Source organism: Physella acuta, unplaced genomic scaffold, assembly GCF_028476545.2.
Source record: "Physella acuta isolate Inbredline_101_S28 unplaced genomic scaffold, ASM2847654v3 ptg000322l, whole genome shotgun sequence".
Taxonomy (NCBI): domain Eukaryota; kingdom Metazoa; phylum Mollusca; class Gastropoda; family Physidae; genus Physella; species Physella acuta.
In genome coordinates this window covers 347,797-373,410 of record NW_026731841.1, presented here as the reverse complement: position 1 = coordinate 373,410, position 25,614 = coordinate 347,797, and the positions used below count along the sequence as shown (strand labels likewise).

The 25,614-nt window shown below is 43.9% G+C and overlaps 4 protein-coding genes across 8 annotated transcripts; 1 reads left to right on the top strand and 3 right to left on the bottom strand.

Annotated features, from left to right (window-relative positions):
* Nucleotides 1-278: 278 nt before the first annotated feature.
* On the bottom strand, nt 279-6,123 carry LOC131940577 (uncharacterized). 2 transcript variants are annotated; one of them, XM_059299268.1, is made up of 5 exons: nt 6,079-6,123; nt 4,862-5,043; nt 3,889-4,143; nt 3,038-3,186; nt 279-828 (listed from the first exon to the last, which is right to left on the bottom strand). In XM_059299268.1, exons 2-5 carry the CDS (start codon nt 4,989-4,991, stop codon nt 535-537), a joined length of 828 nt encoding a protein of 275 aa, XP_059155251.1. In that variant the 5' UTR covers nt 4,992-5,043; nt 6,079-6,123; the 3' UTR covers nt 279-534. The 2 variants fall into 2 exon arrangements, with proteins under 2 accessions (XP_059155251.1, XP_059155252.1); XM_059299269.1 differs by lacking the exon at nt 6,079-6,123 and adding an exon at nt 5,459-5,571.
* Nucleotides 6,124-6,689: 566 nt separating this feature from the next.
* On the bottom strand, nt 6,690-12,903 carry LOC131940582 (uncharacterized). Of its 3 annotated transcripts, none has more exons than XM_059299278.1 (5): nt 12,807-12,903; nt 11,760-11,928; nt 8,347-8,601; nt 7,453-7,601; nt 6,690-7,059 (listed from the first exon to the last, which is right to left on the bottom strand). In XM_059299278.1, exons 2-5 carry the CDS (start codon nt 11,890-11,892, stop codon nt 6,841-6,843), a joined length of 756 nt encoding a protein of 251 aa, XP_059155261.1. In that variant the 5' UTR covers nt 11,893-11,928; nt 12,807-12,903; the 3' UTR covers nt 6,690-6,840. The 3 variants fall into 3 exon arrangements, with proteins under 3 accessions (XP_059155261.1, XP_059155262.1, XP_059155264.1); XM_059299279.1 differs by having other exon boundaries at nt 11,760-11,905; XM_059299281.1 differs by having other exon boundaries at nt 11,760-11,900; nt 12,807-12,898.
* Nucleotides 12,904-15,566: 2,663 nt separating this feature from the next.
* On the bottom strand, nt 15,567-22,049 carry LOC131940589 (uncharacterized). The gene is made up of 5 exons (XM_059299290.1): nt 21,933-22,049; nt 21,601-21,741; nt 20,426-20,680; nt 18,360-18,508; nt 15,567-16,166 (listed from the first exon to the last, which is right to left on the bottom strand). The coding sequence occupies exons 2-5, from the start codon at nt 21,728-21,730 to the stop codon at nt 15,969-15,971; spliced, it is 732 nt and encodes a 243-aa protein (XP_059155273.1). The 5' UTR covers nt 21,731-21,741; nt 21,933-22,049; the 3' UTR covers nt 15,567-15,968.
* An 873-nt stretch (nt 22,050-22,922) lies between these two features.
* On the top strand, nt 22,923-25,431 carry LOC131940581 (uncharacterized). 2 transcript variants are annotated; one of them, XM_059299276.1, is made up of 4 exons: nt 22,923-23,102; nt 23,852-24,014; nt 24,400-24,514; nt 24,728-25,431. In XM_059299276.1, exons 1-4 carry the CDS (start codon nt 23,072-23,074, stop codon nt 24,821-24,823), a joined length of 405 nt encoding a protein of 134 aa, XP_059155259.1. In that variant the 5' UTR covers nt 22,923-23,071; the 3' UTR covers nt 24,824-25,431. The 2 variants fall into 2 exon arrangements, with proteins under 2 accessions (XP_059155259.1, XP_059155260.1); XM_059299277.1 differs by lacking the exon at nt 22,923-23,102 and adding an exon at nt 23,434-23,551.
* The last annotated feature ends 183 nt before the right edge of the window (nt 25,432-25,614 follow it).

Sequence of the window (25,614 nt, the reverse complement as noted above, 5' to 3'; positions counted from 1 at the left end):
ACGTGAAATCACATGACTTCAAGGTACTCAAATTGTTCACATGTGAAAGTAGCATGACATCATATTGTTCAAATGTGAAAGTAGCATGACATCAAATTGTTCAAATGTCAAAGTAACGTGACATCAAAGTAACAAGTCCATGTTCACAACTTCTATAGCATGACCAAAACTAGACTTGCTTCAAATGTTTCCACACCACCATGTCAACATACCCACCACGATTACTTATACAAATAAAGCTCAACACATTAGTTTTACTTTCATAACGTCAATTTATTAGCACACAAAAAGATTTATTTCTTTACGAACTATATTATAACTGAAAACATGAATAGCACATGAACATAACATTGAAGACAAAATGAATGTGGAATATTGCAGTTCTTGTCAGCCTTTCTTGATCAAACTTGTTTATTGGTCGCCGGTCGCCTGGTTAAACCGTGATATTACAACCGGCTGCCGGTCGCCTGGCTAAACCGTCACGCCACAGCCGGCTGCCGGTCGCCGGGCCGTGATATGACAACCGGCTGCCGGTCACCAGGACGGGTTGATCCGGTAGTCCGGCTTGATGCCCGGGTACTCAGTGATGATGACCTCCTGCTCCACGCCGAACCTGCACTCGCAGTGACCTTTGACCATGTAGGTCGGCTTACCGTTGTTGTCCAGCACGAACCCCCGGGCCGGGGTCATGATGGTGTGGACGGGGAAGGTCAGCTTCTCGCAGCCCGTGCTGACCCGCTTGACCCGGGTCCCCCGCATAGCGTTGTAGATCAGGGACTGGAACCGCTCCACGATGTCCTTCTCTTTCTTCAAAAGGTGGACGACTATCTGGGGAGTGACAAGGGGTAGGTGACTATCTGGGGAGTGACAATGGGTAGGTGACTATCTGGGGAGTGACAATGGGTAGGTGACTATCTGGGGAGTGACAATGGGTAGGTGACTATCTGGGGAGTGGGAGGGAAAAGGTAGGTGACTATCTGGGGAGTGACAATGGGTAGGTGACTATCTGGGGAGTGACAATGGGTAGGTGACTATCTGGGGAGTGACAAGGGGTAGGTGACTATCTGGGGAGTGACAATGGGTAGGTGACTATCTGGGGAGTGACAAGGGGTAGGTGACTATCTGGGGAGTGACAAGGGGTAGGTGACTATCTGGGGAGTGACAAGGGGTAGGTGACTATCTGGGGAGTGACAATGGGTAGGTGACTATCTGGGGAGTGACAATGGGTAGGTGACTATCTGGGGAGTGACAAGGGGTAGGTGACTATCTGGGGAGTGACAATGGGTAGGTGACTATCTGGGGAGTGACAAGGGGTAGGTGACTATCTGGGGAGTGACAAGGGGTAGGTGACTATCTGGGGAGTGACAAGGGGTAGGTGACTATCTGGGGAGTGACAAGGGGTAGGTGACTATCTGGGGAGTGACAAGGGGTAGGTGACTATCTGGGGAGTGACAATGGGTAGGTGACTATCTGGGGAGTGACAAGGGGTAGGTGACTATCTGGGGAGTGGGAGGGAAAAGGTAGGTGACTATCTGGGGAGTGACAAGGGGTAGGTGACTATCTGGGGAGTGACAAGGGGTAGGTGACTATCTGGGGAGTGACAAGGGGTAGGTGACTATCTGGGGAGTGACAATGGGTAGGTGACTATCTGGGGAGTGACAATGGGTAGGTGACTATCTGGGGAGTGACAAGGGGTAGGTGACTATCTGGGGAGTGACAAGGGGTAGGTGACTATCTGGGGAGTGACAAGGGGTAGGTGACTATCTGGGGAGTGACAAGGGGTAGGTGACTATCTGGGGAGTGACAATGGGTAGGTGACTATCTGGGGAGTGACAAGGGGTAGGTGACTATCTGGGGAGTGACAAGGGGTAGGTGACTATCTGGGGAGTGACAAGGGGTAGGTGACTATCTGGGGAGTGACAATGGGTAGGTGACTATCTGGGGAGTGACAATGGGTAGGTGACTATCTGGGGAGTGACAAGGGGTAGGTGACTATCTGGGGAGTGACAATGGGTAGGTGACTATCTGGGGAGTGACAAGGGGTAGGTGACTATCTGGGGAGTGACAAGGGGTAGGTGACTATCTGGGGAGTGACAAGGGGTAGGTGACTATCTGGGGAGTGACAAGGGGTAGGTGACTATCTGGGGAGTGACAAGGGGTAGGTGACTATCTGGGGAGTGACAATGGGTAGGTGACTATCTGGGGAGTGACAAGGGGTAGGTGACTATCTGGGGAGTGGGAGGGAAAAGGTAGGTGACTATCTGGGGAGTGACAAGGGGTAGGTGACTATCTGGGGAGTGACAAGGGGTAGGTGACTATCTGGGGAGTGACAAGGGGTAGGTGACTATCTGGGGAGTGACAATGGGTAGGTGACTATCTGGGGAGTGACAATGGGTAGGTGACTATCTGGGGAGTGACAAGGGGTAGGTGACTATCTGGGGAGTGACAAGGGGTAGGTGACTATCTGGGGAGTGACAAGGGGTAGGTGACTATCTGGGGAGTGACAATGGGTAGGTGACTATCTGGGGAGTGGGAAGGGGTAGGTGACTATCTGGGGAGTGGGAAGGGGTAGGTGACTATCTGGGGAGTGGGAAGGGGTAGGTGACTATCTGGGGAGTGACAAGGGGTAGGTGACTATCTGGGGAGTGGGAAGGGGTAGGCGACTATCTGGGGAGTGACAAGGGGTAGGTGACTATCTGGGGAGTGACAAGGGGTAGGTAACTATCTGGGGAGTGACAAGGGGTAGGTGACTATCTGGGGAGAGACAAGGGGTAGGTGACTATCTGGGGAGTGGGAAGCGGTAAGTGACTATCTGGGGAGTGGGAAGGGGTAGGTGACTATCTTGGGAGTGGGAAGCGGTAGGTGACATTTCAAATGATGCATAATTTTTTTTTTCGTTCAATACAAGATACGAATCCGAACGAAAACACAGAAAATATTGAGTGACAAACATAGTAGACGAAACCAGACAGACAAAACAACAGACAAAAACAACAGATAAATATGACAGACAAACAAAATAGTAAAGGACATGTACATCTCCGTCAAACGTCAACAGCTTCTCGAACTCTCCATTGTAGTTTTCCTCCTTGACGATAACCTCGACCTTGACCCAGTGATGTGCCGGGACCATAATGACGTTGTCGATGACCCACTTGAGCTCCTGCATGTTCAGCACCTTGTTACCTGGGGTTGACAAACAACAGGTGAGAGGTTCAGGTGGGGGGGGGGGGGAACTCTCCCTATTATATAGCCAACTTACCTGACTAACCCTACCCCTCCACCTGACCCACCTAACTTTCCCGACCCCTCCACTTGACCCACCTAACTTACCCTACCCTTCTACATGACCCACCTAACTTACCCGACCTCTGCACATGACCTACCTAACTTACCCGACCACTACACCTGACCCACCTAACTTACCCTACCCCTCTACATGACCCACCTAACTTACCCGACCTCTGCACATGACCCACCTAACTTATAAAACCCCTCCACATGACCCACCTACTTTACCCGACCACTCATCATAACCCAGCTAACATACCCGACCCCTTCACATGACCCACCTAACTTACCCGACCCCTCCACATGACCCACCTAACTTACCCTACCCCTACACATGACCCACCTAACTTACCCTACCCCTACACATGACCCACCTAACTCACCCTACCCCTACACATGACCCACCTAACTTACCCTACCCCCCCCCCCCCAGATGACCCACCTAACTTACCCTACCTTTACACATGACCCACCTAACTCACCCTACCCCTACACATGACCCACCTAACTCACCCTACCCCTACACATGACCCACCTAACTTACCCGACCCCTGCACATGACCCACCTAACTTACCCGCCCCCTCCACATGACCCACCTTGCGCCTCCTCCTCCTCCTTCTTAAAGCCTGCATGAAGTCCGCCCTTGGTGCTGGGTGGGTTGATGTCTATGCTGAACTCGTTGCCCAGTTTGAGACCTCGAGAGAAGCTGACCTCGAAGACTGACCGTGTTTTCCTCAGGGAGTTGAGCACGTACTTCTGCTCGTTGGGGGTGTTGTTGGAGTAACAGGAGGTGTACAGGATGTTGGTCGTCTCTACCGGGGCCATGTCGCGCCGGGTGTAATTCGTTTCTCCTGATGGGAGGTCAAAGTTCAAGGATTGGCAAAAACTGGTAGTTATGTCTTATCTAGCTACACACCCAACAGTCACATGACTTATCTAGCTACACACCCAACAGTCACATGACTTATCTAGCTACACACCCAACCGTCACATGACTTATCTAGCTACACACCCAACAGTCACATGACTTATCTAGCTACACACCCAACAGTCACATGACTTATCTAGCTACACACCCAACAGTCACATGACTTATACACACCCAACAGTCACATGACTTATCTATCTACACACCCAACAGTCACATGACTTAACTAGCTACACACCCAACAGTCACATGACTTATCTATCTACACACCCAACAGTCACATGACTTATCTAGCTACACACCCAACAGTCACATGACTTATACACACCCAACAGTCACATGACTTATCTAGCTACACACCCAACAGTCACATGACTTATCTAGCTACACACCCAACAGTCACATGACTCAATACCTGATCATACAATTCACTGACTCTCACTGACTCCATCTGACTTCTACTGACCTTCTCTGACTCTGACTGACTCACCCACAGACACGCCTGTATCACTGACTCCGACTGACTCACTGACTCCGACTGACTCACTGACTCCGACTGACTCACCCACAGACACGCCTGTATCACTGACTCCGACTAACACCCACAGACACGCCTGACTCACTGACTCCGACTAACTCACCAGACTCCACGTGGAGGAACTGGAAGTCGAGCTGAGGTTTTTTGGTGAGGTACTTCCGCTTGGCCTCGGAGTCGGCCACCTCAGCGATGTGTCCGGCCACGATCTTCGCCACGTCCACGATTTCCGGCATGCCAATCGGTCTAATAGTAGTCCCGGTTCCTGTTTACTCACAAAGCTACCAGCTGTAAAAAAAAACTTGGTCTGATCCAGTCCGAAACTGTTTGAACTAATGGTAAGTTGACCAGTCAAAGCTTTATTGTTTGAGAGAATGTTTCGGCAGTTTCTGACTCGGCAAAAAGCTAGGGTGGTTTACCTTGCCTTAACATTGAACACATTAAATAATGCTGTATGTTATTGATGGTCATCAAACAGTTGACAAATAGTCTTCCGTCATTATGTTTGACATGGATAAAAATTGTTTTTGTCAATTTTACATTCATAGCAGTAAACAAAATTTAGCCAGACTTTTTTTTTCAGTACATCCAATCTTTAGCAAAGTCCAACAAAAAGTAAACAGTCAGATTTGTATAACCATACCGTAGCCCACAAATCGAAATACATACCTACCTACTGTAGCCCACAAATTGAAATACATACCTACTGTTCCCCACAAAGCACCAGGTGAGTAACGTCAAATGCTAGAATTTCCAATCCACCGTTATACCAGTGAGAAATATTCAGCTTCTAGAACAATTGGTTCCTAGTTCAGGTTCATGGCGGCGCTAAGGAAAATGTGAGGTTTTGGGAAAATCCGGTTTTCTGCGCAAATTGTTCCTGGGTGTCTAGCACAATGTTAACTTTTACATGGCTGTCTAGCACAATGTTAACATTTCCCTGGGTGTCTAGCACAATGTTAACATTTCCCTGGGTGTCTAGCATAATGTTAACATTTCCCTGGGTATCTAGCACAATGTTAACATTTCCCTGGGTGTCTAGCACAATGTTAACATTTCCTTGGGCGTCAAGCGCAATGTTAACATTTCCCTGGGTGTCTAGCACAATGTTAACATTTCCCTGGGTGTCTAGCATAATGTTAACATTTCCCTGGGTGTCAAGCACAATGTTAACATTTCCCTGGGTGTCTAGTATAATGTTAACATTTCCCTGGGTATCTAGCATAATGTTAACATTTCCCTGGGTGTCTAGCACCCCTAAATATTGTTCAGATTTATAAATTAATTACCATAATGTTTTGTTTACTAATGAAATTAATTTACCTTCTACGTTTTGTTAACACACTATCCCATCATATGCGGAAACAGGTCACGGAAACAGGTCAATTTCACTTGCCCCTTGGACCATCAAATTCCAAGTGGGAACTTTACTTACTCAACAATTTGTGAGTGTGTGTGTGGGGGGGGGGGGGGGGGGGGGGGAAGGGTTGAAAAGTTTAACATTTCATATCCAAATCTAGACAGTTCACATTTTAGGACGTGTGTTAGCTCAGTATTGTTGATATGTGTGTGTGTGGGGGGGGGGGGGGGGGGCTAACTTGAAACAGAAAGAAAACAACACACAAGGGACGCAACAAGAAAAAAAAAGTAAAATGGGTGGTTGGAATGAACTGAACTGATTTATAATTTAATAAACGCAACAAAATTAAGCAAAACACATAAACATAAGGTTTCAATGTTTAAAAAAAACAGATTAAAAAATTAAGCAAATAATTTAAAATGATGTATAACAACAATAAAAGTATGCTTAGAAAATATGCACCTCAAAATGGCAATCTTTTTAAACAAAAAAAAAGAATATTGAAAGCCGTCTGATTTTCCAAAACAAAATCAATTCATTGATTTGTTTTCAAATATTTGAAGAAAAGTGTTCTACATTTTCAAGTTTACTTTTTTAAAGAAATGACAAAAAGTGGCAAACATCAAACTCCATAAATTGACAAGGGTATGTTCGAACACAACAGAGACAACGCCAGCAGAAAGCGGCTTTAGTTGTATCACTTGTGCTGCATGACAGGTGACGCCCTATTTCTTCTTTGCCTCCGTCTCTTCAATGACTGACTGCTGCAAGTCGATCAACTGCTCGACCCCCACGCGACACTTGCAGACCCCCTTGATGACGAAGGTCGGTCTGCCATCCCCGTCCAGCAGGAAACCATGTTTGGGTGTGAAGATTGACACCACGTCCTTGGCCTCCACGTGTATGACGTCCTTGTCCCGGATGTGGAAGAAGGTCACGCTGGCCTGAAGAATGTATGGTTGGTCGTTTTACCAAGTTTTAGGGCAGTAATAATTTTATTTTAGCCAAAGTTCTTTTTCAAACAGAATTAAAATATTTTTTTCGGATAGAATTAGCCCTTGCTAGCCAGAATTTATATTCTCTAACTAGAATATATATATATATATATATATAATATATATATATATATATATATATATATATATATACTTCTCAGACAAAATTGGTATTAAGCCCGAATTCTTTTTTTCAGCCAGAATATATTTTGCATCTAGGAACAACCCCAGCATGTTATGGTCAAAATAAACAGTGAGTTCTATTCTGGCATAAAGTCTGCAGCTTTCTATTTGGGAGTCTTGTCTCACGGAGATGGTAATATTCTATGCGTCTGTACTCACGGTGCCCTCGAAGGTGCAGACGACCTCAAAGTCCCCGCCATAATCTTCCTCCTTTACGATAAGCTCAGCTCTCGTCTGGTGGCCTGGTGGGACTGTCACGTTCGTATCAATGGCCCAGGTCAGCTCTTGCTCGTTGGTGATTGTGGTACCTGGGAATACAAGCATTGATTGTGGGGGATTGTGGTACCTGGGAATACAAGCATTGATTGTGGGGGATTGTGGTACCTGTGAATACAAGCATTGATTGTTGGGGATTGTGGTACCTGTGAATACAAGCATTGATTGTTGGGGATTGTGGTACCTGTGAATACAAGCATTGATTGTTAGGGATTGTGGTACCTGGGAATACAAGCATTGATTGTTGGGGATTGTGGTACCTGGGAATACAAGCATTGATTGTTGGGGATTGTGGTACCTGTGAATACAAGCATTGATTGTGGTGATTGTGGTACATGGGAATACAAGCATTGATTGTTGGGGATTGTGGTACCTGGGAATACAAGCATTGATTGTGGTGATTGTGGTACCTAGGAATACAAGCATTGATTGTGGGGGATTGTGGTACCTGGGAATACAAGCATTGATTGTGGTGTATTGTGGAACCTGGGAATACAAGCATTGCTTGTGGGGGATTGTGGTACCAGGAAAGACAAGCATTAATTGCTTGTAGAAATAAAATAAAAAATGGAAGCAAAGATGGCCGCTTGATGACCTTCCTAACCCACCCTACTGACCCACCCTACTGACCCACCTTACTGACCCACCTTACTGACCCACCTTACTGACCCACCTTACTGACCCACCCTACTGACCCACCTTCCTGACCCACCCTACTGACCCACCTTACTGACCCACCTTACTGACCCACCTTCCTGACCCACCCTACTGACCCACCTTTTTGCTTGGACTTCTCGGCCTTGAAAGTGACCTTGAGCCCGGAGCCAGCCCCTGGTGGCTCGACCCCCACCCCCACCTCCCCTCCGAAGGAAAACGTCTTGAGGATGTCCAGCTCGCACGAGGAGCTGGTCTCGCGCTCCGTCATCAGCACGTAGGTCTGGGGGCGGGGGGTTTTGTTGACAAAGTTGGCCCGGTACAGGATGTGGGCCGTTGGCGTGGGAGGGGCGTCTTTCTTGAAGTACTTGGTCTCACCTGCAGTAGAGTTAAACCGTGTAGGATATAGCTAAAAAAAATCACTAGAGTTAAACCGTGTAGGATAGAGCTAAACCACTAGGATTTAACATCTGATGATCTAGACTCTAGAAGATCCAAGAGCAAACAGACCCTCTTGGTAGTACACGAATTACCCACCATAGGACTTACCAACTGACCCACCAACTGACCCACCAACTGACCCACCAACTGACCCACCAACTGACCCACCAACTGACCCATCGACTGACCCACCAACTGACCCACCAACTGACCCACTAACTGACCCACCAGATGACCCACTAACTGACCCACCAACTGACCCACCAACTGACCCACCAGGTGACCCACCAGATGACCCACTAACTGACCCACCAACTGACCCACCAACTGACCCACCAACTGACCCACCAACTGACCCACCAACTGACCCACCAACTGACCCACCAACTGACCCACCAGATGACCCACCAACTGACCCACCAGATGACCCACCAACTGACCCACCGACTGACTTGTCGTCTGACCCACCAACTGACCCACCAACTGACCCACCAACTGACCCACCAACTGACCCACCAACTGACCCACCAGATGACCCACCAACTGACCCACCAACTGACCCACCAACTGACCCACCAGATGACCCACCAACTGACCCACCAACTGACCCACCAGATGACCCACCAACTGACCCACCAACTGACCCACCAACTGACCCACCAACTGACCCATCGATTGACCCACCAACTGACCCACCAACTGACCCACCAACTGACCCACCAACTGACCCACCAGATGACCCACCAACTGACACACCAACTGACCCACCAACTGACCCACCAACTGACCCACCAACTGACCCACCAGATGACCCACCAGATGACCCACCAACTGACCCACCAACTGACCCACCAACTGACCCACCAACTGACCCATCGACTGACCCACCAGATGACCCACCAACTGACCCATCGACTGACCTGTCGTCTGATCCACTGACCCACCAACTGACCCACCAACTGACCCACCAGATGACCCACCAACTGACCCACCAACTGACCCACCAGATGACCCACCAACTGACCCACCAACTGACCCATCGACTGACCCACCAGATGACCCACCAACTGACCCACCAACTGACCCACCAACTGACCCACCAGATGACCCACCAACTGACCCACCAACTGACCCACCAACTGACCCACCAGATGACCCACCAACTGACCCACCAGATGACCCACCAACTGACCCACCAACTGACCCATCGACTGACCCACCAGATGACCCACCAGATGACCCACCAACTGACCCACCAACTGACCCACCAACTGACCCACCAACTGACCCACCAACTGACCCACCAACTGACCCACCAACTGACCCATCGACTGACCTGTCGTCTGATCCACTGACCCACCAACTGACCCACCAACTGACCCACCAACTGACCCACCAACTGACCCACCAACTGACCCACCAACTGACCCACCAGATGACCCACCAACTGACCCACCAACTGACCCACCAACTGACCCACCAACTGACCCACCAACTGACCCATCGACTGACCCACCAGATGACCCACCAACTGACCCACCAACTGACCCACCAGATGACCCACCAACTGACCCACTGACTGACCCACCAACTGACCCACTAACTGACCCACCAACTGACCCACCAACTGACCCACCAGATGACCCACCAACTGACCCACCCACTGACCCACCAGATGACCCACCAACTGACCCATCGACTGACCCACCAGATGACCCACCAACTGACCCACCAGATGACCCACCAACTGACCCACCAGATGACCCACCAACTGACCCACCAACTGACCCACCAACTGACCCACCAGATGACCCACTAACTGACCCACTAACTGACCCACCAACTGACCCACCAACTGACCCACCAGATGACCCACTAACTGACCCACTAACTGACCCACCAACTGACCCACCAACTGACCCACCAACTGACCCACCAACTGACCCACCAGATGACCCACTAACTGACCCACTAACTGACCCACCAACTGACCCACCAACTGACCCACCAACTGACCCACCAACTGACCCACCAGATGACCCACCAACTGACCCACCAACTGACCCACCAACTGACCCACCAACTGACCCACCAACTGACCCATCGACTGACCCACCAGATGACCCACCAACTGACCCATCGACTGACCCACCAACTGACCCACCCACTGACCCACCAGATGACCCACCAACTGACCCACCAACTGACCCACCAACTGACCCACCAACTGACCCACCAGATGACCCACCAGATGACCCACCAACTGACCCACCAACTGACCCACCGACTGACCCACCAACTGACCCACCGACTGACCCACCAGATGACCCACCAACTGACCCACCAGATGACCCACTAACTGACCCACCAGATGACCCACCAACTGACCCACCAACTGACCCACCAACTGACCCACTAACTGACCCACCAGATGACCCACCAACTGACCCACCAACTGACCCACCAACTGACCCACCAACTGACCCACCAACTGACCCACCAACTGACCCACCAACTGACCCACCAACTGACCCACCGACTGACCCACCAGATGACCCACCAACTGACCCACCAGATGACCCACTAACTGACCCACCAACTGACCCACCAACTGACCCACCAACTGACCCACTAACTGACCTACCAACTGACCCACCAACTGACCCACCAACTGACCCACCCACTGACCCACCAACTGACCCACCAACTGACCCACCAGATGACCCACCAACTGACCCACCAGATGACCCACTAACTGACCCACCAACTGACCCACCAACTGACCCACCAGATGACCCACCAACTGACCCACCAGATGACCCACTAACTGACCCACCAACTGACCCACCAACTGACCCACCAACTGACCCACTAACTGACCTACCAACTGACCCACCAACTGACCCACCAACTGACCCACCCACTGACCCACCAACTGACCCACCAACTGACCCACCAGATGACCCACCAACTGACCCACCAGATGACCCACTAACTGACCCACTAACTGACCTACCAACTGACCCACCAGATGACCCACTAACTGACCCACCAACTGACCCACCAACTGACCCACCAGATGACCTATGACCTACCGTACATGACCGTCATGTAATCCAGGTTGACCTCCACCGAGTCGAAGTCGATATATTTCTTCTTCTCTGGTGGCACCAAGGGCTTGAAGTAATCGATACAGATCTTGTTCAAGTCAAGGACTTCGAATGGCATGGCTGGAGCTAGACTGGGAAAATGGCTGAAGCTAGACTAGGAAAATGGAAGAAGCTAGACTGGGAAAATAGTTGGAGCTAAAGTTAGACTGGGAAAATGATTGGAGCTAGACTAGGAAAATGGCTGAAGCTAGACTGGGAAAATGGCTGAAGCTAGACTGGGAAAATGGCTGAAGCTAGACTGGGAAAATGGCTGAAGCTAGACTGGGAAAATAGGTGGAGCTAGACTGGGAAAATGGCTGAAGCTAGACTGGGAAAATGGCTGAAGCTAGACTGGGAAAATAGGTGGAGCTAGACTGGGAAAATGGCTGGAGCTAGACTGGGAAAATGGCTGAAGCTAGACTGGGAAAATGGCTGAAGCTAGACTGGGAAAATAGGTGGAGCTAAAGTTAGACTGGGAAAATGACCGTAGCTTGACTGAGCGACATAAAGTCATACATGACCTGACGTCGGAGGCTTGGTGAATCTATTTTGGAAAGTTCGTATCGTCATTCAAGTCCTACGCCATATAGGGCTTTAAGCCTTCCGTTAACCCTACCTGATCCTTATCTTAATCCTGACCATGTTCTTTACCTTATACTGATCCTAAGAGCGACATTGGCAAAAACAGTCCTACCGTTTAAAATTTGGGCTAAAATAGTCATAGGTATTAGATTAGATCAGCTTATATTTTAGATCTACATACACCTACTAGATGTCTAGATCTAGATAGCGTAGCTTAAAGTCTATTAAAGAGATAGTTTGTTGTAATTTTTGCGAAAATAATATATCTAGATCTAGATCTAGATTCTAGATCTAGATCTAGATCTAGATTCTAAATACAAATAATAAAAAAAGAGTTTGGAATTTTAGGTAGTCTAGCTACCTGATAATCAGATTAACTAAAATTTCACCAAACAAAGTGGACTTGCTAACCTGGAAATTGATAATTAATAAACTACGAATTGAACGGAAAACAACGGTAAACTGATTCGAAAAATTTCACAGTTAAGTTGTTTTCAATGTGTTTTTGCGTAAGCGGGATTTGAGTTCATTTAGTGCGGTGCAAAAGCGCTTTCGAAAAGCATCGGAAATTTCCATTCAACTGTTTTTAAAATAAAATAGAAACGAGCGAGAAAATCAATCAATATGAATGTAATCAAAAGTTCAATGTTTTCAAAACATGCCACTGTTCCACAAGCTCATGCACCCTTGGTTGTATCCAAAACAATAAAAGATCACTTTCATTTCTCCTATGTCTGTTTGTTGTTTGATTCAAACTGTTTCTATACGAGCAAAGTCTTTCTGTTCTCTTAAGTGCATCTTAGCTGACACTGCATTAATATATAACTTTCAATCTAGCAAATATCTAATTACTCATTCAAATTAACGAGAAGGTTACTAATATTAAAACTCGAAATACCAAAGTGAGCTTGTGTTTTATTTTGTTTGTGTTTCCAAGGGGGAGTGTGTAGCGCAGCACAAATATAGGATTTTTTTACCCATTTCTATCCCATATAACGTACTAACAGGGGCGGGACTACAGTGCCGCCAGACCCCACAATGCGGGGGGGGGGGGGGGGGGGGGGCCACGCCATTTAGGGGCCCACAGCCGACCATATTAATTTTTTTCATACTTAAATTTTTTTTTTATTTTCTTGCATTTTTGACTTGATGGTTGTTTTGTAAAAAAAGATTACTGTAGCTGCGGTTGGATTATCTTTATTCTATAGACACCACCCCACGCTCTTGTATATTCTTTTTCCCTTTGTTTTTAAACCACTGTGAAAGCGGAGTCCTCTTTCTCCTACAATCAAACTTATCAAAGATAACAAACGTTCAAACCACTTCCATGACTTATTTCCCTTTTTTTAAATAGTCAAATAGGGCTCCTTTTAATCGATTTGTACTAAACAAATTAAAAAACAATTATTTCTCTTAATTATTTTTTTATAAAGTAGTTACTAAACAATGACATTGTATAAAAAGGAAATGTATTCAAAAATAATAATATAAATACAAAAAAAAACATAAAAATAAACATTACACGAGACACCATTACTTGTACAAAGCTTGCATGGCTTATATTCTTTTGCCCGACTTAGAGGTCACAGGTCATATAACAGATAAAATAAAACTGATTTTCACAAAACACACTAATGCACTTACACACATGACATGATGTTGTAATTTGTTTTAATAAAAAAAAAATTCCATTTAAACCCGAACAGGCCAGCAATGAGTATCTTATGTTCGTATTTTGTGTTTGAATATATATATATATATATATATATATATATATATATATATATATATATATATATATATATATATATATATAGGGGGGGGCTAAAAAAATTTTGCGGGGTGGCCCTTTTTTTCTAGTTCCGCCACTGCGTACTAACTGCTTGTTTTGAATTCATTATTCCTAATTATCAACACGTCGAAAAATTCAACAGGCTTTCAAATGGTTTGTAGTGGAATTGAAATCCTAGGCGTTTAGGGAAAAACAGATTTTAACTACTACAAGAAACCCAGATAGCCCTTACCATAAACAAAAAACCTAATAGTCTAAAATATTATTTTCCCATAGCCCCACAGAACGTAATAGTCTAAAATATTTGTTTGCTCGTTATATTCAGGCTTGAGAAAATCTTAAAACCAACAACACAGATGAAAGTAAATAACACACGTAATTTCTTGTACAGATTTCAACATGAAAACTTTTATTGCACCTAAAAATACAACATTAGTTTTAAAACAACTTGCATGAACTTGTGTAACATAAAATCTATTTTCTTGTCTAACATTTGTAGAAGGTAAAACAAGAGATCTACAATAACCATTTCATTGTTTTGTTCTATGTTTATATATGATGTGTGTTATTTATAGGTTGTATGGTATTTGTGTTGTTTATGTAATGCATTTTTTTTTACTGTATAAGGTTGTAAATGTGCTGTGTGTTGTATATGTGCTGCGTGTTGTATATGTGATGCGATTTGCATATGTGGTGCGTGTTGTATATGTGCTGTGTGTTGTATATGTGCTGTGTGTTGTATATGTGATGCGGTTTGTATATGTGGTGCTGTGTGTTTTTCTGTATGTAGTGTGTATTAAAACAAAAAAACTTAAAAATGTGCTCTCTGTTGTATATATGCTATGTTATATGTGTGCTGCGTCTTTTACATGTGGTGTGTGTTTTTGTATGAAGTGCGTATTAAAACAACTTAAAAATAGAACTGAAAAAAACTAAATATTCTGTAAAAATGTGCATGTTAAATCAAAACTAGACAGATAGTATAACCAAAAGTGTGAGCGGACTTGTGTCATGTTGGTCTAAACCTAGACACGTCAGTGGTCTAAACCTAGACACGTGAGTGGTCTAAATCTAGACACGTGAGTGGTCTAAATCTAGACACGTGAGTGGTCTAAACCTAGACACGTGAATGGTCTAAACCTAGACACGTGAATGGTCTAAACCTAGACACGTGAATGGTCTAAATCTAGACACGTGAGTGGTCTAAATCTAGACACGTGAGTGGTCTAAACCTAGACACGTGAATGGTCTAAACCTAGACACGTGAATGGTCTAAACCTAGACACGTGAATGGTCTAAACCTAGACACGTGAATGGTCTAAACCTAGACACGTGAATGGTCTAAACCTAGACACGTGAATGGTCTAAACCTAGACACGTGAATGGTCTAAACCTAGACACGTGAGTTGTCTAAACCTGGAACTATGAATGGGCTGAACAAAGACTGTACAAAGAATGGACTTGATTAAGACTGGACTACAACTGGACAAATATTGAACTAAAACTGAACAAAAACTAACTAGACTAAAACTGGACAAAAACTGTACTAAAACTGGACATAAACTGGTCAAAGACTACACTAAAACTGGACCTAGACTGGACAAAGAATGTACTAAAACTGGACCTAGATTGGACAAAGACTGCTAAAATTGGATCTAGATTGGACACAGACTGTACTAAAACTGGACCTAGACTGTACTAAAACTGGACCTAGACTGTACTAAAACTGTACCTAGACTGTACTAAAACTGGACCTAGACTGGACTAAAACTGGACTAAGACTAGACCGACGACGACTCTGACACATAAATGCTCTGCTCCACGGCCATCCTGCATGAACACGTGCCCTTCATGACAAAGGTCGGCTTGCCGTCATGGTCAGGGTGAAACCCGTGGCAGCTGGTCAGTATGTCGGCAGCCGTCAGCTCTAGGAACACGATGGGCTCGCGGTCTTTTTTGTTGACGTACATCAGCGTCACCTGCAAGAGTAGGTGCGTTACAGGCATCTCTGGGGGACATGCAGGTGTGTCATACCTTCTACATGTACACATGTACACTCTCACGTTTGTCATACCTTCTACATGTACACATGTACACTCAGGTTTGTCATACCTTCTACATGTACACATGGACACTCTCACGTTTGTCATACCTTCTACATGTACACATGTACACACTCAGGTTTGTCATACCTTCTACATGTACACATGTACACTCTCACGTTTGTCATACCTTCTACATGTACACATGTACACTCACGTTTGTCATACCTTCTACATGTACACATGGACACTCTCAGGTTTGTCATAACTTCTACATGTACACATGTACACTATCACGTTTGTCATACCTTCTACATGTACACATGGACACTCTCAAGTTTGTCATACCTTCTACATGTACACATGTACACTATCACGTTTGTCATACCTTCTACATGTACACATGTACACACTCAGGTTTGTCATACCTTCTACATGTACACTCTCACGTTTGTCATACCTTCTACATGTACACATGTACACTCACGTTTGTCATACCTTCTACATGTACACATGGACACTCTCACGTTTGTCATACCTTCTACATGTACACATGGACACTCTCAAGTTTGTCATACCTTCTACATGTACACTCTCACGTTTGTCATACCTTCTACATGTACACATGTACACTCACGTTTGTCATACCTTCTACATGTACACATGGACACTCTCAGGTTTGTCATAACTTCTACATGTACACTCAGGTTTGTCATACCTTCTACATGTACACATGGACACTCAGGTTTGTCATACCTTCTACATGTACACATGTACACTCACGTTTGTCATACCTTCTACATGTACACATGGACACTCTCAGGTTTGTCATAACTTCTACATGTACACTCAGGTTTGTCATACCTTCTACATGTACACATGGACACTCAGGTTTGTCATACCTTCTACATGTACACATGTACACTCACGTTTGTCATACCTTCTACATGTACACATGTACACTATCACGTTTGTCTTACCTTCTACATGTACACATGGACACTCTCAGGTTTGTCATAACTTCTACATGTACACTCAGGTTTGTCATACCTTCTACATGTACACATGGACACTCAGGTTTGTCATACCTTCTACATGTACACATGTACACTATCACGTTTGTCATACCTTCTACATGTACACTCTCACGTTTGTCATACCTTCTACATGTACACATCTACACTCTCACGTTTGTCATACCTTCTACATGTACACATGGACACTCTCAGGTTTGTCATACCTTCTACATGTACACTCTCACGTTTGTCATACCTTCTACATGTACACATCTACACTCTCAGGTTTGTCATACCTTCTACATGTACACATGGACACTCTCACGTTTGTCATACCTTCTACATGTACACATGTACACTCACGTTTGTCATACCTTCTACATGTACACATGGACACTCTCAAGTTTGTCATACCTTCTACATGTACACATGTACACTCTCAGGTTTGTCATACCTTCTACATGTACACACTCAGGTTTGTCATACCTTCTACATGTACACACTCAGGTTTGTCATACCTTCTACGTGTACACTCAGGTTTGTCATACCTTCTACGTGTACAGATGGACACTCAGGTTTGTCATACCTTCTACATGTACACTCAGGTTTGTCATAACTTCTACATGTACACTATCACGTTTGTCATACCTTCTACATGTACACACTCAGGTTTGTCATACCTTCTACGTGTACACTCAGGTTTGTCATACCTTCTACGTGTACAGATGGACACTCAGGTTTGTCATACCTTCTACATGTACACTCAGGTTTGTCATAACTTCTACATGTACACTATCACGTTTGTCATACCTTCTACATGTACACTCAGGTTTGTCATAACTTCTATATGTACACTATCACGTTTGTCATACTTCTACATGTACACATGTTTACATCACATACACCCAATCTTCAAGTGTACCGTACAAGTATATACAAACATGTACTCATTGAGTGCAAACTAACTTTGTGTACAACGATGTTATATAAAGGCGGGTTGTGTACACACGAAGCCATCGAACGTGTACAGAAGTGTGTACACTCGAAGCCATCGAACGTGTACAGAAGTGTGTACACACTAAGCCATCGAACATGTACAGAAGAGTGTACTCACGAAGCCATCAAACGTGCAGAGCTGCTCAAAGTCCCCGTTGAATTCCTGCTCCTTGACGACCATCTCTACCTTGGCTGTCTGGTTGGGCTTGACCCTCAACCTGCTGTTAACTGACCAGATCAACTTCTGCTCCTTCTCCACGTCAGATCCTGTGGATGGTGCGGACAGCAGGTCTAGTTCAGCTAGCCATTGGAACATGTGCCAGGTCTAGTTCAGCTAGCCATTGGAACATGTGCCAGGTCTAGCTAGCCATTGGAACATGTGCCAGGTCTAGTTCAGCTAGCCATTGGAACATGTGCCAGGTCTAGTTATGCTAGCCATTGGAACATGTGCCAGGTCTAGTTCAGCTAGCCATTGGAACATGTGCCAGGTCTAGTTCAGCTAGCCATTGGAACATGTGCCAGGTCTAGCTAGCCATTGGAACATGTTCCAGGTCTAGTTCAGCTAGCCATTGGAACATGTGCCAGGTCTAGTTCAGCTAGCCATTGGAACATGTTCCAGGTCTAGCTAGCCATTGGAACATGTGCCACGTCTAGTTCAGCTAGCCATTGGAACATGTGCCAGGTCTAGTTCAGCTAGCCATTGGAACATGTGCCAGGTCTAGTTAAGCTAGCCATTGGAACATGTTCCAGGTCTAGTTCAGCTAGCCACTGGAACATGTTCCAGGTCTAGTTCAGCTAGCCATTAGTACATGTGCCAGGTCTAGTTCAGCTAGCCATTGGAACATGTGCCTGGTCTAGTTCAGCTAGCCATTGGAACATGTGCCAGGTCTAGTTCAGCTAGCCATTGGAACATGTGCCAGGTCTAGTTCAGCTAGCCATTGGAACATGTGCCATGTCTAGTTCAGCTAGCCATTGGAACATGTGCCAGGTCTAGCTAGCCATTGGAACATGTGCCAGGTCTAGTTCAGCTAGCCATTGGAACATGTGCCATGTCTACTTCAGCTAGCCATTGGAACATGTGCCAGGTCTACTTCAGCTAGCCATTGGAACATGTGCCATGTCTAGTTCAGCTAGCCATTGGAACATGTCTAGTTCAGCTAGCCATTGGAACATGTGCCAGGTCTAGTTCAGCTAGCCATTGGAACATGTGCCAGGTCTAGTTCAGCTAGCCATTGGAACATGTGCCAGGTCTAGTTCAGCTAGCCATTGGAACATGTGCCAGGTCTAGTTCAGCTAGCCATTGGAACATGTGTCAGGTCTAGTTCAGCTAGCCATTGGAACATGTGCCAGGTCTAGTTCAGCTAGCCATTGGTACATGTGCCAGGTCTAGTTCAGCTAGCCATTGGAACATGCGCCAGGTCTAGTTCAGCTAGCCATTGGAACATGTGCCAGGTCTAGTTCAGCTAGCCATTGGTACATGTGCCAGGTCTAGTTCAGCTAGCCATTGGAACATGTGCCAGGTCTAGTTCAGCTAGCCATTGGAACATGTGCCAGGTCTAGCTAGCCATTGGAACATGTGCTAGGTCTAGTTCAGCTAGCCATTGGAACATGTGCCACGTCTAGTTCAGCTAGCCATTGGAACATGTGCCACGTCTAGTTCAGCTAGCCATTGGAACATGTGCCACGTCTAGTTCAGCTAGCCATTGGAACATGTGCCACGTCTAGTTCAGCTAGCCATTGGAACATGTGCCAGGTCTAGTTCAGCTAGCCATTGGAACATGTTCCAGGTCTAGCTAGCCATTGGAACATGTGCCACGTCTAGTTCAGCTAGCCATTGGAACATGTGCCACGTCTAGTTCAGCTAGCCATTGGAACATGTGCCAGGTCTAGATAAATTCGTAATGGGAACAAACCTAGTTCCTCCCCTGTAAAGACCCACCTTTAGACTTGGTCACCTCCCCTGTGAAGACCCACCTTTAGACTTGGTCACCTCCCCTGTGAAGACCCACCCTTAGACTTGGTCTACTCCCCTGTAAAGACCCACCCTTAGACTTGGTCACCTCCCCTGTAATGACCCACCCTTAGACTTGGTCTACTCCCCTGTAAAGACCCACCCTTAGACTTGGTCTACTCCCCTGTAAAGACCCAGCCTTAGACTTGGTCACCTCCCCTGTAAAGACCCACCCTTAGACTTGGTCACCTCCCCTGTGAAGTCAGCTTTCATGCCAGTCTTGACGCCGGGCAGCTCCGCGGAGACGCCGCATTTGCCGCCGTACTTGAAGTTCCTCTGGTAGGTGATCTTGCACCTGGAGAGGGTGTACCTCTCGTTGGTCAGGGAGTAGCACTGCTCGGAGCCCGTGTTGTTGGATAGGTTGGCGCAATACAGCACGTGAACCTTGGGCTGGGGCACCACGTCTTTTCGTTTGTACTGGGTCGGTCCTGTGGCAGGGGGACAGACAGGTGTCACATTGGTATCACACACAGTACAGTATACACACAACACACACCCAACACACAGGCTACACATTGTACAGTATACACACAACACACACCCAACTCACAGGCTACACACTGTACAGTATACACACAACACACACCCAACACACAGGCTACACACAGTACAGTATACACCAACACACAGGCTACACACAGTGCAGTATACACACAACACATAGGTACACACAGTACATATACACAACACACACATCCAACACACAGGCTACACACAGTGCAGTATACACACAACACATAGGTACACACAGTACATATACACAACACACACATCCAACACACAGGCTACACACAGTACAGTATACACACAACACACAGGCTACACACAGTACAGTATACACACAACACACAGGCTTCACACAGTACAGTGTACACACAACACACACACCCAACACACTGGCTACAAACAGTACAATATACACACAACACACACACGCTACATACAGTAAAGTATACACACAGCATTGGTAAACCACATCTGTAACCGTTTGGTTAAGGGTTTACCAATAGTGGTAAACCTCTTCCATGTTTGGTTAAGGGGCTTACAGAAGTGCGGTTAGCAAAAATTAAAACATCAACAAAAAGATGGGATTAAATGACAACCATGTAGGCCTCTATACAAACAGGTACACCAGCAGACGACTGACTTAAGATGCTTAGCGCAGCTGGACGCTTGACCGGAAGTCATTGCACATGTTGACATTGGCATAGCATATACCTGGCTTATATGGGGGGGGGGACTGGTGGGCCGACCCATGAATTAAAAAAATCTGGTATGAACTATGGGTCAGCTGAACAATAATAAACTTCTAACACAACAGTTAATGTAGAAAATGGCTAAACTGTACCGTAATAGACGTCCATTGTTGTCCAGTCGTAGATGGGGACCTTGTCTGCGTATTTCTTTACTTCTGCTGGCAGCATGGCCCGCGCGTGGTCTCTGGCTATTTTTTCCATGTCAACTATGGGAGTGCACATGGCTGGGCCGTCTCATGGTTTTTAAAAAAACGGAAATAAACATGGCTTTTTTTTTTAAGTTTTCACGGGAATAAGAGAGCACCTTTCAACTCACTCTCTCAATCACACGCCCACTCATCTACACACTCACTCACTCATCAATTCATGTATTCATATATTAACTTATCCACTCACCCATACACTCATTTACTCAGCCACTCACCTCCTAACGTATGCAGCAAATTACAGGTGTAAATGTATTTAAATGTCCGCTGGCGGCTAGCACAAAAATATTTTCTCTGTTTACACGAAACATGTCAGTTGTTCAGTTTCTAGAAACGTGCATGTTCAGGTATGGGGCGAAGAAGTGCGCATAAAACAAATGCGAAATCCCATTACTCTTTTCATTTTAGAGATTGTAATGCAAAGTACCCTACTATAATAATAATTATTACATACATTAACTTTGCAATGGGGGCGGACGATATTTTTTGCGGGGGTGGGGGGGACGGGGACGACACTGTTAAAAGTATAATTTTTCTATAAAATTCCATCTCGTTCTGAGGGGGGGGGGGGAGGGGGGGGTTAGACTTTCTTCGGGGGGGGGGAGGGGGGCGATGCGTGGAAGAGACGGGTAGACTTGCTGGCTTTAGGAACCAAAATAGACTTACCGTGAAGGGGTCATCCATAAATGACGTCACGCTTTTTTTGACGATTTTTACCTCCCCCCCCCCCTTCCCTCCGTCACACATCGTCACGAAAAACCAGACCCCCCCCCCCCACCCTAAAATGGCGTCACACCTCAGCCTACAATCCCCCTCAAAATTGCAGTTAATTTTTCTTAAAACATCGATTTTTTTTTTAAATCTTGTCTGAACTCTCTCAACATAGAGTATTTTAATCAATTCCTATTACAATTTATTAAAACAGTTTTCTAAAACGCGCAATAACGGCTAAAATTTGTTTTCTAACATTACTTTTCGTTAATGCAAATATGTGACGTCCCACCATCTGAACCCTCTCCCCTCCCCTCATCACACACCATCACAAAATTACGGACCCCCCCCCCCCCTTACGAGTGTGACGTCATTTATGGACCACCCCGAAGGGAGAGTTTCTTTTTAAAAAACGGTCAAAAGTAAAACAATCAGGCCGAAGTTTTTTTTTCCACAGTTACTTCCCTGTATCATGAAAAAATAAAGCTAACAGACGAGAGTTAGCGAAAGAAATCGTAGCTTTGTGTATTGTGTGTTGTCAAAGTCCACTTCCTACTTACAGATTTTAGTGTATTTTACTGAAGTAGACCAAGTCCTGATATTAGATATCTAGATTCTAAACTAAATAAATTCTTTGTAATTAACAATGGCTCAAGCAGCAGAAGAGCCTGATTATGGTATGTTTGTAACTTTGTAAGTCTGAAAAAGAGTTAGGCCTAATCTAAATATTATTTAAAATTATAAATTAATAAAATATTATTTTTAAAATTTTTTAGGCCTACCTGTAAACTGTAAATTAAATTATTTAATTATTTAATAATTGAATTATTTATTATTAGGGCTAATACTTTTAGTATTAAATAAAGGCTAGATCTACATTCTTATTCTACTATAGATCTAGACTAGGTCTTTATTATCATAGTTATTATTTTATTAATAATATTTAATTAGTAAGTAGTATAGGGCAGGGGCCTTATAATTTATAATTATTAGGCCTAATCTATCTAGGCCTATAGGCCTAATAATAGTCATCTCATTATGGCATATGCATAGAAAAATTATAGAAATAGATTTACAATCGACATAGTATTAGTATGACTATGAAGTCAAATAGCGACTCAATAGGGTATGTAAAAAATGGAATAGATCTTCATCTATGTAATATAGGCCTATATGTTATTGTTATGTATGCCTATGTCATCATGTTACAACTTATTAGGTCCTCTCACTATATAATAATAATGCAGTCTATTTTTATTACTTTAATTTTTTTCGTCTACTTACTAGTCTACTAACTAGATAATATATGATAATAGATGATAATATCTGTTGTAAATTTGGGATCTGCAGCGCAAACATTGAGATATAACTTCATTTACAATGTATATAATATTAACCTCAAACATTAACTTTTCTGCTTGAACAGCTGTGGACGAAGGAACAAAAGAAGGATTTGTGCGGCTTAAGATAAAGATGAATGGATTAAAAATAAAAAGCTCTGGATTTAAAATAATGAAATTTCCTGGCAACCGACACCCCCTTCCTGAGGCTAAAAATGCCACAATAGAGCCACCTGAATTTAGCACAAGGTTGTCAACTCATTTGTGTCTTTCATTAATCTATTTTTTCTGGTTGAAAATACTATAACGCATCCAGCCTGCTGAGGTTTTACATAATTTATACCTATCAATTTTTTTACTGCTAGGGTTAATTTATAAATCAAGTTATCTAAATTATAAATTATGAAATAGTACTAAAGAGTGATGATATCTGATTGTATAAGTATAATGTATGCTTAATATTAAGTTAGCACTAAACACATCATTGATTTAAAAATAGAACAATGGTTGTTATAAATTTGTATTGTATAGCCTATGGCCTAAGTATTAAAATTCACTATGTTATTCACATAGCTCAACCTACTTATTTACTTGTTAGTCGATTAAAAAAAATGTTAAATGACTTGACTTGCAGAGGGATTGTGTTTGAAGTCAAGGGTGGAATAGATACTGACATGAAAGGTGCCCACTACAGACTGGTGATCAAACTTCTTCCTTACGACATCATCCCTAGTGAATCTTATATTAAAGCAAGTTCTGTTCTTTCACATTTTACACAAGATTTTAACATTTGCTTTATTTTTATACCGCAACTATATTTTAAAATTTTATTTTAATAAATTAAAACTAAAATTGTAACAACAGCCTTCAATGTTTCCAAAACTGTGCAATGTAATGGTGATAATTGATTGTAAGTTCTGTTTAAAATTTTACATTAACAGAAGTATATTTTTGTTGTACAGGGTGAAGATGGTTGGATTTATATGTTTCTCAAGAAAAAAGATCATTATCAATCTTGGGAGAAATATATCAGAGAAGGGAGCCTAGAGACTGCATGAAACGTCTAGGTCACTACCACAATATAATAGAGGCTGCATTTAGGATCTACGTAATTTCCACCTGATTCAGTAATACAGATTTCAATTAATTTATTTAAAATTAAGATAATCAAATTATTTTTTTTAAATAGGCCTATTTTATGGCATCAAATTAAAGTAAAGAAACTGGTATTGAGATTGTCATTATAAGAATAATTTGCAAGATAAACAAAGAACCATGTTGAAACAATATCGACACCTAAATAATGGACATATGATAAAAGAGTATTATTAAGCAATTTTAATTATTGAAATCTTATCTATAGCAAAGTTCAGTATTATTATTCATATCTTCTGAATGATTACACTGAAATTTAAAAAGGTAAAAACTACTCTTTTAAATATACAGGCAATAATTTACAAGTATACACATTTATCCACTGTGATTTGCAACAATTTTAAAATTTATTTTTCTCTATATTTAGTTAAGAGATAACATAATTACTACATGATATTTATTTCTTTATTAGTTTATACGCTAACAATGCTTACAAAAAAAATTAGATTCAGTTTTTTTTTTTGCTCATATATGCTGTCATTTTATTTTGGAATAAATTAGCCTTTTGGCTATTGTAGTACCAAAGTAAAGTATAGTTGCATAACTTTATAAAATATAATTTAAAATTAAACTTAATATTAAAAAAGTGTCATATTATTAAACATACATTTTTTTCTAATTGACACTGACTTAATTTTTCTAAGATGTTTTATTACATTTGTTTTCAAATTAAAAATACATTTCCAGAGCTAAA

What these genes read in the sequence shown, in the direction of transcription:
- LOC131940581 (XM_059299276.1), top strand. Translation starts at nt 23,072, where the DNA reads ATGGCTCAAGCAGCAGAAGAGCCTGATTATG. An exon ending in AGCAGAAGAGCCTGATTATG is followed by an intron (nt 23,103 to 23,851) that starts GTATGTTTGTAA and finishes CTGCTTGAACAG; the next exon opens with CTGTGGACGAAGGAACAAAA. An exon ending in CTAGTGAATCTTATATTAAA is followed by an intron (nt 24,515 to 24,727) that starts GCAAGTTCTGTT and finishes TTTGTTGTACAG; the next exon opens with GGTGAAGATGGTTGGATTTA.
- LOC131940589 (XM_059299290.1), bottom strand. Translation starts at nt 21,730, where the DNA reads ATGTGCACTCCCATAGTTGACATGGAAAAAATAGCCAGAGACCACGCG. An exon ending in AACAATGGACGTCTATTACG is followed by an intron (nt 20,681 to 21,600) that starts GTACAGTTTAGC and finishes CCCCTGCCACAG; the next exon opens with GACCGACCCAGTACAAACGA. An exon ending in TCTGCACGTTTGATGGCTTC is followed by an intron (nt 16,167 to 18,359) that starts GTGAGTACACTC and finishes CTACTCTTGCAG; the next exon opens with GTGACGCTGATGTACGTCAA.
- LOC131940582 (XM_059299278.1), bottom strand. Translation starts at nt 11,892, where the DNA reads ATGCCATTCGAAGTCCTTGACTTGAACAAGATCTGTATCGATTACTTC. An exon ending in TTACATGACGGTCATGTACG is followed by an intron (nt 8,602 to 11,759) that starts GTAGGTCATAGG and finishes ACTCTACTGCAG; the next exon opens with GTGAGACCAAGTACTTCAAG. An exon ending in CGAGAAGTCCAAGCAAAAAG is followed by an intron (nt 7,602 to 8,346) that starts GTGGGTCAGTAG and finishes TTGTATTCCCAG; the next exon opens with GTACCACAATCACCAACGAG.
- LOC131940577 (XM_059299268.1), bottom strand. Translation starts at nt 4,991, where the DNA reads ATGCCGGAAATCGTGGACGTGGCGAAGATCGTGGCCGGACACATCGCT. An exon ending in GGAGGAGGAGGAGGCGCAAG is followed by an intron (nt 3,187 to 3,888) that starts GTGGGTCATGTG and finishes TGTCAACCCCAG; the next exon opens with GTAACAAGGTGCTGAACATG. An exon ending in TGTTGACGTTTGACGGAGAT is followed by an intron (nt 829 to 3,037) that starts GTACATGTCCTT and finishes GTCACTCCCCAG; the next exon opens with ATAGTCGTCCACCTTTTGAA.